This window comes from Jaculus jaculus, chromosome X, assembly GCF_020740685.1.
Source record: "Jaculus jaculus isolate mJacJac1 chromosome X, mJacJac1.mat.Y.cur, whole genome shotgun sequence".
NCBI lineage: Eukaryota > Metazoa > Chordata > Mammalia > Rodentia > Dipodidae > Jaculus > Jaculus jaculus.
Window position 1 is genome coordinate 137,400,969 of NC_059125.1, and position 18,547 is coordinate 137,419,515.

An 18,547-nucleotide genomic window follows, 5' to 3' on the forward strand; every position below is an offset into this window, starting at 1 on the left:
AAGGAATGTAGGTGTATGAATGTATGTGTGTGTGTGTGTGTGTGTGTGTGTGTGTGTGTGTGTGTGTGTGTGTGTTTGTGTGTGTGTGTGTGTGTGTGTGTGTGTGTGTACGCGCATGTATGCATGGGACATTTACTAACATTAATACATGAAACAGAACAATAGGACAAAAGTCAAGAGCTTGACTCAAAGATGCTGACAAATCACTGATCATGATAAGATTTCTTCTATCACATTAACTCCTTCAAATTTAATACTGTCCCCAGAATTTTCAGTCCTAACTCCAAACACTGAGATTTCACAATTTACTTGACTCCGTAGAGCTTCAGAATTATCGAGTGGGAAGGTTATGCATCTTGGTTTGACTCTTTAGTAATCTTCAAGCATCAGGGAGAAAAAAAAAAAAAAAACAATGAGTAGCATTTAGAAAATAGAAATTATGCTGAAAATATAGTGCCTCCAAGGAGTTGCTGTAAATCAGTGGTTTCATTTTGGCACACATGGAATAGAAAGAAAAAGTGAATACTGGAACAAAGCTATGATGATTATACTTTCTCTTGCCAAAAGGCTCCTGGAACCATAGGAAAAAATATGCTGGTAATGATCTCCACTTTCCATGCAGTGGTTTTCTTATAACAAAGGGTGCTGCTGGTATTGGACCAAATTAGACTCTCAGATATTCATATGTACATCATCAGCCAAATTCCAGGACTCATAAAAGTGCTCGTTTACATTGTAAATGGATTATATGGAAATAATCACATCACTGAAAATCACAAGTATTTGGAACAGATTAAATTCTTTTTTGGAATTAGCTGTTCATTAATAGAAACCTTCTTTTAGAAAAATATCATTTGGCTTTATTGTATGCTAAAAAGCCAGCACAAAATTTCTAAGTACTTTTTGCACAGATTCTGAAGGCCTTGGGCATAATCCAAATATGACTTTAAAAGATAGATGGCTGTGAAAAATATTAAAGTAATAATTTGTATCATATCTCAGGAACTCATAATGTATGGAAACTAAACTGGCACTTGTAAACAACTGTCAGTCATAAAAACAAAACACCAAGACTTATAGCAAATACCCAAGATCATACAAAATTGTTTGATACTGTCAATGAAGTAGGGAAAAAGCAAAGCTATTGTAGCTTTGTCATAATACACTTATATGATTTTTCCATAATTTAATCATTTCTGAAATGTGTGCAATTTTAAATTTCATTTTCTCTCAAATTTGAGTGATTTTTTTCATCTTTTGCCTGAATGTTTTCAATACTGTATAAATACCATCCACTTAGGAGAAGCCATACTGTCAGCTTAGCATTGCATAGACCAAATAATTAGTGGGGAGTTCATTGTTTTCTCTTGCTGTAAAATTATCAGCATACAGATCCAATGTCCATTATGTGTCATGCTTTGGGATAGATACCACAAGACCTAGCCTATCTTCAGACTGATTCATATGAGAATAAAATGTACTGATATACATACCAAGTTTAGATGTAACAAAATACACAATGGAAATAAGAAAGTCTTATATTTCTATTAGTTATGTAACATATGGTACAACAACTTTAAGACATAACTGAAAACCAAATTTTACAGCATTGAAAAACCAGTCTTGCACTTTTTTTTAGGATGCTGCAATGGCAACAGAACCCTTCCAAGCCATATATAATTACTTCCTGGAAATGACAAGCTGACATGTTCTACAGAAAAGTAAGCATGTTAATTTTTTGACACTGTGCCCTTTTTCGTCCAAGGTTTTTCCAAAGCATGTTTTCTTTGGCCCCCATCTAAGGTCTTCTGGATCCTGTTAATCTATATAGGAATCAATTATTTTCTTTCTTGGCCTGGCTTCAAAGTTAGCATAGCAACCTTTGAGGGAGTACAGTATGAGTATAAGTATTAAAATGTCACTGCAGAAGACTTCTGATAAAGCTAATACTATTTCTATATAACTTATAGGAATAAAAAGAGAAATATTATCTCTATTATCTCAAACAAACTGCCAGGATGGCATCTGTCTAGAAAAAGACAATACCCATCATCAAAGTATACCAGTGAAAAGATGACAACAACATTCATTATGCTGGTATAAATTTAATAGATGGATGAAATAACTATCCAAACCTTGTAGGAGAGACTCTAACTGCCAAATATTTTTGTAAAGAATACTTCATATCTGAAAACATTCATAATAGTATTCCCACTGTTCTCCAGATATACTTGAATATTAACAGATCCTGTCAAAAGTATATGAAATCAAATGATGGGGTGTTAAATTTATTTAATTATGGTTTTGTACACAAAGTATTGTTATGACAAGTTAGATTTTAACCGATCGATTAACTTAATATAGCAATGGATGCTTAAATATCTTAGTTTTCTTACCCAAACCAAAAATTTCACTTTGTTTACAAGTATAAAAACACAGTGTGGGGCTGGAGAGATGGCTTAGTGGTTAAGCGCTTGCCTGTGAAGCCTAAGGACCCTGGTTCGAGGCTCGGTTCCCCAGGTCCCACGTTAGCCAGATGCACAAGGGGGCGCACACGTCTGGAGTTCGTTTGCAGAGGCTGGAAGCCCTGGTGCGCCCATTCTCTCTCTCTGCCTCTATCTGTCTTTCTCTCTGTGTCTGTCGCTCTCAAATAAATAAATTTAAAAAATTAAAAAAAACACAGTGTGTGTGTGTGTGTGTGTGTGTGTGTGTGCATAGATACACACCTGTGCAATTCAAGATAGAAGAAAGAAGAATATTGAAGTACATTATGTAAATTAATAGTCACTGGTAAAAAGTAGTTTTGATAAAGTTAAAGTTAAGTTAGTATCTTGTTGACTAAAACATCATAAGATTGATTTTACACACTGCAAAGGGTCACCATTAACACCTGTATATAAGTATATATTTTGGAACTTTCAAATAAAGTATATAATTTAAGTAATAAAAACACTTATAGAAAATAAACTTTCTATTTCATTGCAAAATAGAATTAAACGTGCACACATATAGTCTTCTCATTTTCTGCCAATGAACACTTAAAATTCTACTTGGAATAAAAAGAATTAGAAATTTGACGATGTAATATTTTGCTTCTAACAGTCTTAACTGGAGTTCACTGGGAGTAACTTACAATACCAAACTTCAAACAGAACCAAGGTGTCAGTGTTGTCCAGATCAGAAAAACAGTTTTAATCAGGATTCTTATAATGTTGCCAAAGGGCAACTGAAACAGGAATAAATTCAATTTTATAACACATAGAAAAACCATCTATGCAAATAGCCCACCCCAACTACCACTGGAAAGGTGAATCTTGTCACTTCCAACTGCATCAATAGCAAAGGAGTGGAAGATGGATTATTTTACAGTAAGAAATAATCATATACATTGGTAATACGCAAGGTCATTCTATAAGTTGAAATGCACAGAGATGGTAATCAAATTACATTTCATTTGTTATGTGGAAATAATCCTGCATAATAGATACATTATATATGTTATTACGAAAAGGAAGAAATACCCTTTCTGTCCATAAGACATAATTTTAGAAAGAGATTTGTGACATGGATTGGGATGAATACCTTATTAATCTCAGTTTAAGTAAACAGCGAGCAGAGTTGTCCAAACCTGTAATTGAGCTGAAAAGAAAAAAACAAACTCCTCATAGTCTCCTTGAGGCATGCATTTGACTACAGCAAAGTGCAGCTGAACGTGCATTACATGGAAAGTCTGGGCCTGCTTCAGCGAACAAAGTAGATCATGAGCATTCTTCCAGCACAATGCAGAAGCTTTATGAAGTGAAGGAGAGAGAGAAAATTTGAAACAATCGTTTCACGGTTGCCTTAAAGTGTCATTCCTCAGCCCTCTGTCGCTAGCTCCAGGAATGCAAGGTGATGGGAACCGACTTGGCCAGATGTTGGCTACAGGAGCAAGCAACTTTGGCAGCCAAAATGGGGCAGTGTCATGACATCAACTGAAAATGTTTCTGCTACAGAAAGCCGGAGGATACTGTGTGCGGTGCCAGAGATGACTGTGTTGTACAGTGTCTCATCTACCATTGCATAACACAGTCACAGTGAGCCAGGGGCTTCCTAGCTGAGGGGCCAAACAACACACAGCACACCAGATGGCAATGCACAATCCCAAAAGGAAAAAAAAAAAGGTGAGTGAAAGAGAGAAAGGAAGAAGGGAGGAAAGCAAGAGAGAAAAACAAGCAAAACACACGTGTGTCGTGCACAAACCTTCGGGCTCTGTGTTCTCTTTGTGGTGTACTTGCTTCAGCGGGCAGCAGAAGATTTCGTGACACTTAGCACGAAAGGGGGACTCTTTTTTCTTTAATTCCGCAGATTGGATGGAATCTTGCCGTAACATAATGTATTCCTGTGTGCCAGGGGGAGCGTCATCCAGAACTGTGGTCACCACATAACAAAATGAACTGAAGTTAGAGCTTCATGAAAGCAGCGAAAAACTTACATCAAACCTCCTCCCAGGAAAGACTAAGCAAACCACATGCCTAAGGAAAGCTCCATGGGAACACATCTCATAACTTGGCAATTTTATTTCAGGATGTTGAGGTTAAAATATTAAAGCCCTGGGAATATCTAGCTACACGATTACATTTCCTTCTTTTGCTAGCACAATGAAAAAATAGCAACGTTTTTTTCGTTCGTTTTTCCTATTGACACCCTTGTCTTATCTAAATAAACACCTTGTAGACAGAGCTCACATGCTTCAACTTGAGATGTAATGTAAATATTTATAGGTGAAAATGCCTGATGTCCACCAATAATCACTGAAGCTAGCTTATGTTTCTTTGCTTGGTCGATGTCTGGTAAGGACCTGACTTCCAAAATGTTCTTTGTGTTTTGACTACCAAAGAGAACTCAAGCCTTTCTAAATATCCTTCAGATGTTGCAATTCCCTTACTGAAGACAAGAAATTTCAGCTGAATTCCTAAAATTCCACACTGGATCAAAGATCTACCTGGCTGGATTGTGTGAGGGGAAGGCCTGGCTTTGTTAAGTCTGCCTTTGGATATGAATCCTGCTTTGTTCCCTGTAAGCACCTTATTTGTCTCTTAAGCATGGTTCTGCATCATGACTGCTTTTCCATGGAAAAACTAGATGTCTTTTAGAGTCCACGGCTACATTTTTTAGTCTGAAAACCACACACCAAAGTGGGGGGCAATTTTGATCTGCATTTGCTGAAACAGGGAATTGACCCCAGAATGGATTTTTTTTTCTTTCACTCCCTTTGCAGTGATGCCATTCATTTTCACTAGGAATGAGTCAGTGCCTCCAAAGCTGTGATTAATGGGGTGCTGACTCATTCTACTCCCCCAAACACATACACTTAACATGCATTTGGGAGGACTGAACGATGCCCCCAGCCAATCTCTTACAAGGAGAATAATGCCCCTGGGGTTTGTAAAAAATAAACAGCTTCTAGCTGAATTTAGATGACATCTGAAGGCTCTTTGTTTGGCAAAATAGTCGTAAATCATTGGCTGGGATCTTAATGGGCTGTAAGAACTTTTTTTTTCATTTTGGCAGAAAATCATATAAAAACGACAAAGCCTAAAAAATTCCCATTATGAGTTCTGAACTAGTTCCCGATAGATTGCCTATATGTGGAATTATTGTCTTCTTTTATAAGTCATTAAATTATGCAAGAAGTTGATGAATATTTTAGCCCTATTTTCCACTAGCAGTCAGAAACAGCAATCAAAGAACTTTATATAGACATGCTACTGTAACTTTTCCTGCCATCTACTAGCACTATGACTATAACTTCTCAGAATCTAGTTGGTGTATGCACATCATTGCTAGCAACAGCTGCTGTTCAAAACATGTGCAACCATTTCCTGCTATGAGCAGGTAGTTATGATAATATCAAATTCCAGTATCACAGCTGAAGAAAATGCTGGTTTTATCATCCAAAATATTTAAAGAAAACTCCCCAAACTGGAACTCTTATAAAACACCCACAATTTTATGAAAACTGAGAAATTCCATTTTTAGGCAGTGCTATATCAGAAACATATTTTAAGATGAAAGGGCAATTGGAGGATTAAAGAAAGAAAAGAAAGGCTTTCAGATATTGGTAGGGAAATTGTTACTCAGGGAAATGTGAAAAAAAATTGTTAAATTTTCCTGTGCTTTCATAGTTCAATACTAACAATAATGTCACAAATGGGCATTTCTGGAGATTAATGGTGTACTGCAACTAACAGCCTTTGGCTGACTTTCCAGCCATCAGCTTTTCCCAGCTTGTCATTAATTCACAGAAAATGTCTTACACTGCCATCATTATTGTTTAATTAGATAAAAATGGTTATCTATAACATACAACACAATTCTAGCAAAAGCATCATGCTGATACAAGTGCTAACCCCCAATTCATCATGATGGGAAAGGCATGAAGGTCAACAAAGTACAGGACAGCTGCTTTCTAAAAAATTCTCTCTCTCCCTCTGTCTCCTGTTCTTCAAATTGAATTTATCAAGTGCCAAAGGTGCCACTATGTGAGCATTTAAGAAGCCATTTGAATTGTAACCACAGGCGGAGAACATTTCCTTTGGAGTCATAAACATCTGGGAGTTAATGGATTTGCTCTGGATCTCCAGCTGTCTCTATTCAGGGTCTCAAACATCAGTCATTCAGGCAAAACAGCAAAAACAGAATAGCTAATCTTACAATATGATAACGCTCTACTGACCATGAGCAGGAAACATTCTGGGTTTTCTAACTAGAAGTAGTGTTGTATAAGGAACATCTCACTTGAGTCTTTAAAACTTCTGAACCTGAGTATGTTTTGAATGATTTTTTTTTTTAATCCACTTATTTCCAGGGCTCCTTCAAGTGGAAAAATGGCATGGTCACTGACAGCAGCAACAGGTAAAGGGGACTTTCTGCAGTACTACAAGTCCAACAACAGATTAATCCAGTCTTGGGGAGAAGAGTACAGTTAATAGGTGGTACTATATTTGCCCAAAACCTCCTGCTCTTTTAGGGATTCAAATGAACTTTTATATAATTTGCTAAATTGTGTCATGGTTGATTTCTGGATGCAAGAGCCATATCCTTCCTGAACAGCTTCCAGGAATAGGTTTCTACGAAGAAATTTCCAGTACATAGTCAGTGTTCCAGCCTTGATCACAGAGTCCACCCACTCAGGACTCCAAATTCCCACAGGAATATACAAAGTTGGAGAACATAAGTGCACACGTGCAAATCCACACATCCACAGACACGCAGACACTGACAGGTGGCATACTCAGACACGGAATTAACAAATGATCTTCATGGGGGTGTGAGAGTTAGGATAACACTGTGTGAAGGAGCATGTTTCATTAAAAAGTGCTCTATTGACCACCCTTATGTGGGCCAGGCAATATTCAGATTTAGTTTCTCAGGAACAGTGCTGGGCTACTACTGAAGCATCCCAGTATTCTCTAGCATTCTAGGAATTTACAAAGATCAAGAAGAGGGAGGGATGGGCTGGAGAGATGGCTTAGCGGTTAAGCGCTTGCCTGTGAAGCCTAAGGACCCCGGTTCGAGGCTCGGTTCCCCAGGTCCCACGTTAGCCAGATGCACAAGGGGGCGCACGCGTCTGGAGTTCGTTTGCAGAGGCTGGAAGCCCTGGCGCGCCCATTCTCTCTCTCTCCCTCTATCTGTCTTTCTCTCTGTGTCTGTCGCACTCAAATAAATAAATTTAAAAAAAAAAAACAAAAAAGAAGAGGGAGGGTATTACCATGGGATTTTTTTTTAGTCATGGAAAATGTTAATAAAAATTAAATAAAAAAGAAGAGGGTCAGGGAGAAGTCTCAGTAAGGAAGTAGAGTATGGATGAGCTGAAGCCTGCTGAACAGGCCTAATATATTTCTTTTCCCTGAAATATTGTCATTTGAAACCAAAGAGAAAAGAAACACAAATTTACAGTAAAATGTAATCAGCTCTGATAAAATTTAAATCCCTAATGTATTGTGTTTTTAATGTATTTTAGTTAAATAAATTAATTGTTTGCTTTTCCTATTGGTGATAAATTCAAATCTTACCTCATCAATCTTCTACCAATAGATATAACATTAGCATCAAATATTATGTATCCCAATAGTTATAACACAACAAAACATTATGATGTACCTCTCTATGACCTTCCAGTGAAAATTTCTTTATACTTAATGGATACTTAATGGAACCTTCTTATCTTAAAACATAAAGGGAATAAAACACACAAAGGGGAAGTAGTCACTGATAGAATTCGGCCCATAAAAGTCACACAGTCAACTACTTGAAATGCCCAGCCTAGAAGCCAGGATCCCAATATGTTTGTAATCAAACCCAAAGTAAATCTGCCTTGTGAAAGCATTCCTCCTTTAACAGTAATCAGGATCTCCAGTGTCTTTTACCTTCCATGATTCCTTAGGTCTTCCACAGACCTTTTGTGCTTTATTTAAAGCAGAAAAGCAACCAGAAGGAGCATAGTGAGCTAGCAAATGCCACTAAAGGTACTGACTCACCACTAGGCTACTATACTACTCATGGTTTGCTGGCTTCAATTGGAAGCAGTTAACAAGCCCTCAATTATTTGATGTTGCTGTTTTATCTGCTTTTAAATGAACTCTTCATAAAGATGACTCAACATAATTAATGATACATGATTTTAAATCAAACAAATATGAACTCACAGGGCAACAGAAATGAAGACAGTGATGAGCGTACTAATCAAAGTTATCAGAAATATATTAATGATTTTAACAATAAAATACTTTAAAACATCTATAAAACATAAATAATGAAAATATAGAGATTACCTAATATGCTCACATAAGAGGATAGAGAAGAGAAACTGTAATAAATAGTCTTCTATGGCCCAACACCTGTCCTAATGAAAAAAATACATACAACCACAGCACCTGTCAGCTCAACACCTGCAGGGACATTTGACACATACAATCCAGACCCAAAAAAGTGGAGACAGCTCTAGTGAGCATGCCCATCACCCAGCAACCAGAGAACAATGGTTTCACTAGTACAATGGGAAGCTCCCTTGCTATGTAGTGAAGTCATTCTTAAGCTAGGACAAAGGTTTTCTCCCCTAACACAGTGTTTGGCATTTAGTAAACAGTCTCAAGGACATCCTGCACATAAATGTTGAACCCAGTCAATTACAGTCTTGGTTTACGTATGGATGTGCAGCAAGAAAGGAAAGCTAAGACATGATGTCTAACTTTTTATAAGCAGCTTCCTTGAAGGGCCATGTTTCCCAAGAAGATGTTTTAACCTACCGGAAACATAAATGGGTCTGTTGAATCAAAATGTGCAGCTTTCAATCAGTAGAGCAGTGTTATAAGGCCCTCTGCCCCCTTTAGGCCTGACAAATACTTTAAAGAAAAGTGCATTCTACTTTTTAGAACATTTGCTGTATATCTAAATGTTATTGTTCCAAGAGTGGACACATGTAAATTACTTGAGTTTTCTACCCATATCCCACTGAATTACCCTCCTATAAAGCTGGTTTCAAACCATGGCCAAGGTACTAAAGTATCCACAACTAGCCTGGAAGTTTGTGAGGACCCAGATGGCAAGGCTTCACCCACAGATTCTGAGTATGGTGGTTTGAGGAGTAGCTAGAGAATGGATATTTCTCTCATATTCCAAAGCAGGGTTGATACTACTGGTCAGGTGTCATACTTGGAGTGCTACCCCCAAAGCTATTTGTTTTAGCGCTCCAAGGTGCCTTTATCTGTGTGGTACTACTCCATCATCTACTCCAGCTTGTTCTAGGTTATGGCTGAGTATTAGAACCATCTGGGAGACTTTTAAATCTGAAATACCTATTCTGGTTTGGGCCTAAGCACTGGTAGTTTACATAGCTCCTCTGGTGAACTAAGTGTTGAGAAATAACTGTCTAAGAACAGCTTTAAGTCACCATCCCCAGTAAAAATTCCACCTCCGTACCCTCAAGGGCAGGCTCGAGACTTCATCGTGTTCTTTCCATTTCTTTCATACCTCAATCCAGAGATGCCATGTATCCTTGTGCAGTTGTGCTATTTTTGGGCAAAATGACACTGCTATACACATCTCTACATGGCAGCTCTTTTTCAACCTGACTAACTGTGGTGGGAAGTTCAGAGATTCACTAAAGCATGGATCCAACCCTGCCCTGTGTTCTGATTTTAAGAAATGAGCATCTCCTCAGTAACAAGTTTTGTTTAAGTGAATATAAAGAACCAAACTCACTCCTTTTTAGTGCCACTCACAATCTTGAACTGATGAATACATTGTGACTTGGGACACTAGTATTTACTTACTTTTTTATATTTATTTATAAGCAGATAGAGACAGAGAGAAGAGATAGGTGGAGAGAAGAGAGAAAGAGAAAAAGAGAGAGAGAGAGAGAAAATGGGCATGTCAGGGTCTTCAGCTGCTGCAAATGAACACCAGATGCATATGCCACTTTGCATTTTATGCATCTGGCTCTATGTGGGTACTGGGGAATTGAACCTGGGTCACTAGGCTTTGCAGGCAAGGTCCTTAATGACTGAACGATCTCTCCAGCCCAGGTCTTGTGCTGGAGCCAGTCTGTGATGCTGCTTGCCCTTACAATGTTCTCTTTCCATGAACTCCCCACATGGGCTTCTCACCCTTAAGGTTCATACAGAGCATGTCAAACTTATAGCATCTGTAAACTCAGGTTATCCAAGTTCACAGACATAAAATGATACCAAAAACTCATAGGGTAACTTGTTTGGGACTGGCTAGTTAAATATACTGGATTTTCTTTCCTGACAGCATGACATAGATCAGAATTACATTTTCCAGAAACAGTTTCCTCTAATCTTCTAATTCAGTATGCTTATAGCTGCACATAAGAATTACCTTGGGAGCCGGGCATTGTGGGGCACACTTTTAATCCCAGCACGTGGGAGGCAGAGGTAGGAGGATCACCATTGAGTTCAAGTCCACCCTGACACTACATAGTGAATTCCAGGTCAGCCTGGACTAGAGTGAGATCCTACCTCGCAAAAACAAAACAACAACAACAAAAAAGAATTACCTTGGGAGCTTTGACAAAGTGTTGCAAAGTTTCATGACTGGGGTTTAGGCCTTGAGAGTTTAATGAGTTCTCCTAGTGGTTCCAGAGTACACTGGGGGTGACAAGCCAATGGGCTTACTAAAGGAGCAAAGAAAAAGCCATCTATGTAAGAATGATGGACTGCAGAGGAAGAAGAAATAAGGAGAATGAGGAGGAGGTGTGGGAGGATAAGAAAGAAGATGACTACAAAGAAGTTGCTGTAGTTTTCCTGAGAAGGAAGTAAGAGCTGTAAGAAGCAGGACTTTAAAGTTCAGGCCCTTTCATATGGGGTGGACTACAAGTACTTCTCCCAGGGAAATTCAAAAGTCCTCAGTATTGCAGCAAGTGCACTGGTAAAGGTCAGACAAGTAACCTGTGGTTTCCAATCACAACTCCTCTACCACTTACAATCAGTGTGACTTTAGCAAGTCAAGCATCCTTTTTTAAGTTTAGTTTACTCTGTTATAGGATGGGATGACAACTATTTTTAAGCATAAGTCTTAGTTCAGAAGCATGAATACCACTAGAGAATTTTACTAGGCAAGTCTGCCAAGTCCATATCAACCGAATCAGAGACTATATTTTCACATGATTCTGGAGTCATTGCAAGGTACATTGAAGATTGAAATGCACCTCACACCATTGTTAGCACTTAGTGACCTAGTCAGTAGTAAATGTGAGTGCATTCCTTCTCTCCTGTGAACAAACACTTATTTGGACAGCAGTTAAATATATCCTCATGGAAACACATCCGTGGCCTGAAGAAAGCAGAACCTATGTCACCTATTGTGTTACCCTGAGTAAGTAAGTTTCTTATCTGTTACAGATGACGGAACTCTATCACAAGTTTGAATTCCTAAGACAATAGCTTTAATGCCTAGAAGAGATGATGTGAGTGGAAGCATATGCCACTGTGACCATGAAAGGTATGTCATACATAGTAAGCGCTTTAAATATTAAACTGCCTGAATACAAGCTAACACTGAAGATATATTTTCTAAGCAAAAAAAAAAAAAGGTACCAAACATTCATATTCTTGCTAGTGTAAAGGATCTTTTCATGATATTCACTGTAATTTTAGAGCCAAAGTAAGGGAAATTATCCACAGGAGAACAACATGGTTATATTGTTCATGGATTGCCAGATTGACTGAAAAGCCCTTAGTTCCTTAAGGATGCCATCTGGAATTCCTTGAAAATAATTTCATTGTTATTGGCTGCATGGAAACTTTTTATTTGGACTCACTTGCCTAGTTATTAACTCATGGCGCTTCTGTCTGCGGTATTCTTATGGAATAAAACATGTTGAATATCTTTAAAAATTACTTAGAAATTCTAGCCTTTGCTTTTATATGGCAATTCCACATTTTCCTCCATGAATTTTTATAGTGGTCAATGGTATCACTCAAAGGGAAGATTCCCCAAATGCCCACTTGCCTGTGTGTGTGTGTGTGTGTGTGTGTGTATCTCAGCTTGGACATATGCCTTTGCTTTTTATAAGTATTAATACAAAAGCTCCACTTAAGCTCAGAGAATGATGTCATAACTTCTCAAAGAAACTTTCTAGCTTGAAATCTTCTCAGCCTTTGATCTTAAGAACTTTCTCAGGCAACATCACAGGCTAAATTACTAGAGAAAGCCTATTTTCTCCCCTCAGTCTTGTCCATTTTTAGAGCACTGTATCTCAGAGGAATGTAGTTTCCATGCCAATGTACTCTGGGATGAACCTGCAAGCCTTCTAACCCTGCCTTCTTAGAAAATGTGCTGGTCCGCACTACACCTTCTCAGAGGGCAGGCAACAGGAACCCTGCACTCTCCTTCCCATGATTGCTAGCAGGTTTATATTTCTTGGCTTGTACACTGATCTTTGATTTAAATCTCATTGGCCAAGGTAGAAGTTTGGTCCTAGTAATTATTCCACTTTGCCTGGGCTTTCTTAGGAGCTAAGAAAAATCCACATCATAGACTCCTGAATTCCTGACTGCCAAGAATTCCTTGGTCTTAGTAGCTGAAAAAAAAATATACACTACAATATTTTCAAAAGGCCTCTCCACACTGGAGAGATGGCTTAGTAGTTAAGGCACTTGTCTTCAAAGCCTAAGGACCCAGGTTCTATTCCCCCCAAATCAAGTAAGCCAGATGCACAAAGTAGTGCATACACACAGGTGGCTCATGTGCACAAGCTGGCACACATGTCTGGAATTTGTAATTGCTAAGGCTCTGACAGGCCGAATTTCTCCCTCTCTCTTACTCGCACTCTCACTCGGTGGCTCTATCACTCCCTCTCATTAAAAAAGGCATATATATGACTTGGACTGGACAGATGGCTTAGTCAGTAAAGGCACTTGCTAGCAAAGCCTGGTGGCCCGGATTCAAATCCCCACTCCCTACATTAAGCCAAATGCACAAAGTGGCATATGTATATGGAGTTCATTAGCAGTAGCAAGATGTCCTGATGTGCCCATTCTCTCTCCTCTCTCCCTCTCTCTTCTTTGCCCTCTGCTTGCATGACAAATGCCATCAAGCTAACCTTCACTTTTTTCTTATCCCCTCCCTTGTATTCTAAATAAGAAACTCATTTTATTTATATTAATCAGGACACATATTGATATTCAAGGAGGCAGTTTTCTTTCCCATTTTGGCCAGTTTTCTCGGTGCATATGAGCTTTTGTCATCTCTTTGTGCTGCCTCCCACTCCCAGTGACATTGCTTAAAAAAGCACTCAAGTACATTAGTGACCAATATTAATTGACCCTTTTGAAGGAACCATAAAGCCTGTACCAATCTATGGGCTGGTCTATGAAAATCATCTCCCAACAACTCTGTAACACATGAATGCCATTGTGGTTTTGTGCACCCTGACTTTGCACATACTGTGGCTCTGCTAATGGTTACAATCATAGTAAAAGGAGGGAGAAAGCCAAAGAAGAAGACTCTTCCAATTGACAAAGACAACGGGCCTGGCTCTTCTTGTTTCATGTAAAATATGTACACATTAAAACCCGTTCTCCCTAGTTAGTCATAAACTATGCTCAAGCTCATCAAAAGGCACTTAATCCAATTAGGCTTCAATATCATATTCATCAATTTGGAAACACAAATAGTCCTTAGTACCTCTAGGAAATGTAGTTTTTTAAAATAAATCTATATGCTGTGGAGAGATTCTTCTTCAATAACTAGTTAAAAGGATCTCACTTTAGCTAATGGAAAACAGAAGAACATAACTCAAAATTAAAATTATTGAAATCTAGAAAATGATTCCAATAAAGATTCTGATTAAGTGAGTATTTCCTTTGCACCCATGCCTGCACAGATTTGACTCCCCATTTACTACATAGAGTTGATGAGTTTCCTCAGGAAAGATGTCCCTGCAGGGAAGTCATATGAAAACATATATTGTACCAGGTTAGAATGCACTCCAATTTTACATGAGAAAAATTCTTAAGCAAATGGTATTTGAGTTTGTTTACTCTTGGCAGCATTTTTTTGTTTAAGAAAAAAAAGGCATTGCGATTATTTTAAAAGCTGCAAGCCATCAAATCTTCTTAAAATAGCATCTAATGATTTAGGTGTAAATGATTCATAAACACTTGGATTTAACTTCCCCCTCATTCTTTGTAAACCCAGCTGGTTAACTGAGGCTGCAAAAGAGTACCTGGTTTCTTCTATCCTATTAAAGGTGAGGTCTTCTAAGGTAGACTCTAAATTGGGATTTGTACTCACATTTGAAATTACTCACATTATTTTTAGTACTGAAATAGAGTCCTAATTTGTACTACATATTTCACATAGTATTTTAAATATTCAGAGCAACCAATGTGGCACTGAATATTATTGTTCATGTTCAGCATAGAAAGTCAGAATGTCAAGGAGTAAGAAAAACATTCTAAGTCACCCAACTATCATGATGCAGAGCTAGCTTTTAAGTTCAAGCCCACATGTCTCCACAGCCTATCAAATACCCACTGCCCCTTAGCTTATTGTTGTTTGTGTTTCTGTGGAAGACTGAAGAGTGGTCCCTCAAAATGTCTGACATCTTAAATCTTGGGTATCATCTCTGTGTTATAGCCTAAGGTTACTAATGGAATTTAAGTTGACCAACAGTTGATTCATTTAAAACATGAGGAAAATGAGTATACATATTTTTTCAAGTAAGTCCAATGAAATTATTTAAAAATAAAAATGGTGGGGACTTGAGAGACTTAGCAGTTAAGGCACTTGCCTGTGAAACCTAGGGACCCATGTTTGACTCCCCAGTTCCAATGTAAGCTAGATACACAAGGTGAAACATGTGCAAGGTCACACACGTGCTCAAGGTGGCATATACATATGGAGTTTGATAACAGTGGTCGGAGGCCCTGGTGTGCCAATTCTCTCTTTCTTGCTCTCATTCTCACTGTCTTTCATTTAAAAAGGCTGCTCTGTTAGGCTTGCCTCAAAAAAAAAAATAAACATAAGAAGCTAGGAAGATAACTCAGCAGTTACAGGTGCTCATTTGCAAAACCTGCAAACATAGATTTGAGTCTCCAATACCCATGTATAGCCAACTGAATAAAGTGATGCATGCATCTGGAATTCATTTGCAGCAAGCAACAAGAGGAGCTAACTTGCCCATTCTCTGTGTGTTTCTCTCTGCTCACAGATGAATAAAAATATTTTAAAAATAAACAAAAATATTTGTTTTATTTTGACATGTTCTCTCATTCATACCATGTACTTGGTTTATATTTGGTCTCCCATTACCTCTTCTGTGTCCCCACTCCTTCTGGTCTCTTTCCTCCACCCAAATATTTTTCCTTGTAGTTTCATACAATGTGAGTGTGTGTGTGTGTGTGTTTAAATGTGGATACTACATATGAAAGAAAACATACAATAAATTTCTTTCTCAGCCTGGCTTTTTGGCTTAACATAATGATCTACAGTTTCTATTTGCCCAAAATCAACATGAGTTCTTAAAATTACATGAGAGGGTAGAGAGTGAATCTGAGAGGAAAAGGAAATAAGCAGGGAAAAGTAAAAGTGAAAGAGGACTTGATCTGCCATTGCTGACACTGAATATGTAGGAAGGGAATGCAAGCCAATGGATGTATATAGTTAGTGTCTATAATGGGATTGGTAATATGTTGCCAAACAGGAAATATACAGTGATCTCTGTTCTAGAAGTAACTGAATTCTGCTGATGAAGAAAATGGACATGAGAACAGCTTTTCCCTACAGCCTCTGTGAAGTAACATGGCTCTGCATCAATATTGATTTTAGCCTAGGAAGATGTAGATCTGATCTATATCACCAATCTGTGTTGTTTAAACTACTAAGTGTATGGTGTTTATTATAACAACAATGGTAAAGTAATACAATATTAGTACCCTAATCCTAAACCATAACTAGATTTTAAAGCCCATGATCCTTCCATAGCTATTTTAATAATAATAATCAAATAATATGTATAATTAATATATGTTCACTGTGTTAAATTGAGAAGAAAGAATTCACATAAAAGTGCTACTACCTCTGAGGCTAGAGAGATGGCTCAGTGGTAAAAGGTGCTTGCTTGCAAAGCCTGTGGGCCATGGGTTAATTCCACAATATTCACAAATAAAGCCAGATGCTCAAAGTGCTGCATGCAACTGGATTTCATTTGCAGTGACAAGGATTTGTGATACACTCATTCTCACTCTCTCTTTGTCTCTGTCTCTTTCTCTTGCTCTTAAATAAATGAAAATATTTAAAAATAATGAAAGTGCTCATCTAAGGCTGTTATTTTTCTATTCCCTTTCATAACAATATCTTTCAAAACTTTTTAACAAACATGTACTAGGAACTATGCCACATAGTGTTCGTGGCATAGGGTATATAGAAAATAAGAAAAGGTGTAGACATCTCTTAGATGGCCCTCATGTAGTTTACACTTTTGGGATGATGAGCAGAAAAATGTAAATGAATCAGTAGGATAAGAGCACCAAGGACTGCTGATCACTTTTTAGAAGGGAGGTGCTCTGAATTATTGGTAGACCCATATATGTAAGAAATACAGTTTATGAATTATAAGTTATTGATATGTTAGCTTACTTTTTCTTACTGCACTATAATCTAGCACAATCAAAATAACAGAATGTTTCACTAAGAAGATGTCAGAGCAGAATACCACAGGGACATGCAGGACAGAGTGAACCATGAAACCATCAAGGAGAAGAGGGCTCTCATTAGAAGGATCAAAAATACAAATGTTCTTTAATGGCAGTGTGAAAACAAAGGAGGTCAGCAAGGCTGAGACCCAGAGACTGACAAGAAGAGTGGGATGAGACAAGGTCAGCACTAAAACAGGAAGTCTACAGAGGTTATCACTAGATTACTTAGTATTCTGTTTTTTTTTTTCTTTTTTGCCTGGAGTTGCATTTTTTTCATTTCTCAATTTTTATTAACATTTTCCATGATTACACAAAACATCCCATGGTAATACCCTCCCTACCCCCCCAAGAATTCTTTATTTTAGTATTTTATTTTTATTATTTATTTATTTATGTATTTATTTAACAGAGAAAGAGGGAGAGAGATGATAATGGGCACTCCAGGCAAATAAACTCCAGAGGCGTGCACCCCCTTGTACATCTGCCTAACGTGGGTCCTGAGGAATCGAACCAGGGTTCTTTGGCTTTGCAGGCAAATGCCTTAACTGCTAAGCCATTCTTCAAGCCCAATCATTTTTAATACAGTGTAAATTCTATGTAAATAGCCTCTGTGGTATATTATTTAAGAAATAATTATAAAGAAAAAAGTTGCATATATATATATATAATATACTACATGACTGATATTATATATTCTATATATTTTTATATATCGCTGGAATGATATATTAAGCCTTGTTATCCATGCAAGTGCAAATGCCTTCATGTGGAAAAGACCAGATAATTTATAAGGTTTGTACCCTTCTTCTTGATGTTTTACTCCCTATGAAACTTGCTAGCTAGCATCATGCTGGCAGTATTTCTCTGTCTCATTATTCACTCTCTAGTGAGAATTTTTTTTTTTTTTTTTTTTTTTTGGTTTTTCGAGGTAGAGTCTCACTGTGGTCCAGGCTGACCTGGAATTAACTATGTCATCTCAGGGTGGCCTTGAACTCATGGCAATCCTCCTACCTCTGCCTCCCAAGTGCTGGGATTAAAGGTGTGCACCACCACGCCCGGCTTTCTAGTGAGATTTTTAAGAGACATTAGAACTCCTCATGCAGCTTATGCATTTTCTCTTTCTAAATAGGAGAAAAATTGTCAACGAAATCATGTATTTGTATGTGCTCTTTCCTACCTCCATGTTTCTATGTGGAGGGCCTAAGAGAGGTAAGGAGTGAAAAAGGAAAACAAGGATATGTTAGGACTCAGAGTCATCTCTGACATGGTAGTTATGCATGTAAAATTACGGTAGTTCTTATTAGCTCATCCACATGAACGCCTCTTTCCCCAGTACCACC

The 18,547-nt window shown here is 37.9% G+C and overlaps 1 protein-coding gene across 6 annotated transcripts in view; it reads right to left on the minus strand.

The window, feature by feature from the left end:
- Fgf13 (fibroblast growth factor 13) overlaps positions 1–18,547 on the minus strand; it is a 561,729-nt gene that overhangs the window by 218,516 nt on the left and 324,666 nt on the right. For 5 of the 6 annotated variants that reach the window (XM_045140360.1, XM_012947843.2, XM_045140363.1 and 2 more), the window contains one exon: positions 4,243–4,410. The exons of the other annotated variant lie outside the window; for it this stretch is intronic. In XM_045140360.1, the coding sequence (XP_044996295.1) occupies positions 4,243–4,410 (168 nt within the window). The remainder of the gene's footprint in view (positions 1–4,242; positions 4,411–18,547) is intronic. 6 annotated transcript variants of the gene reach the window in all.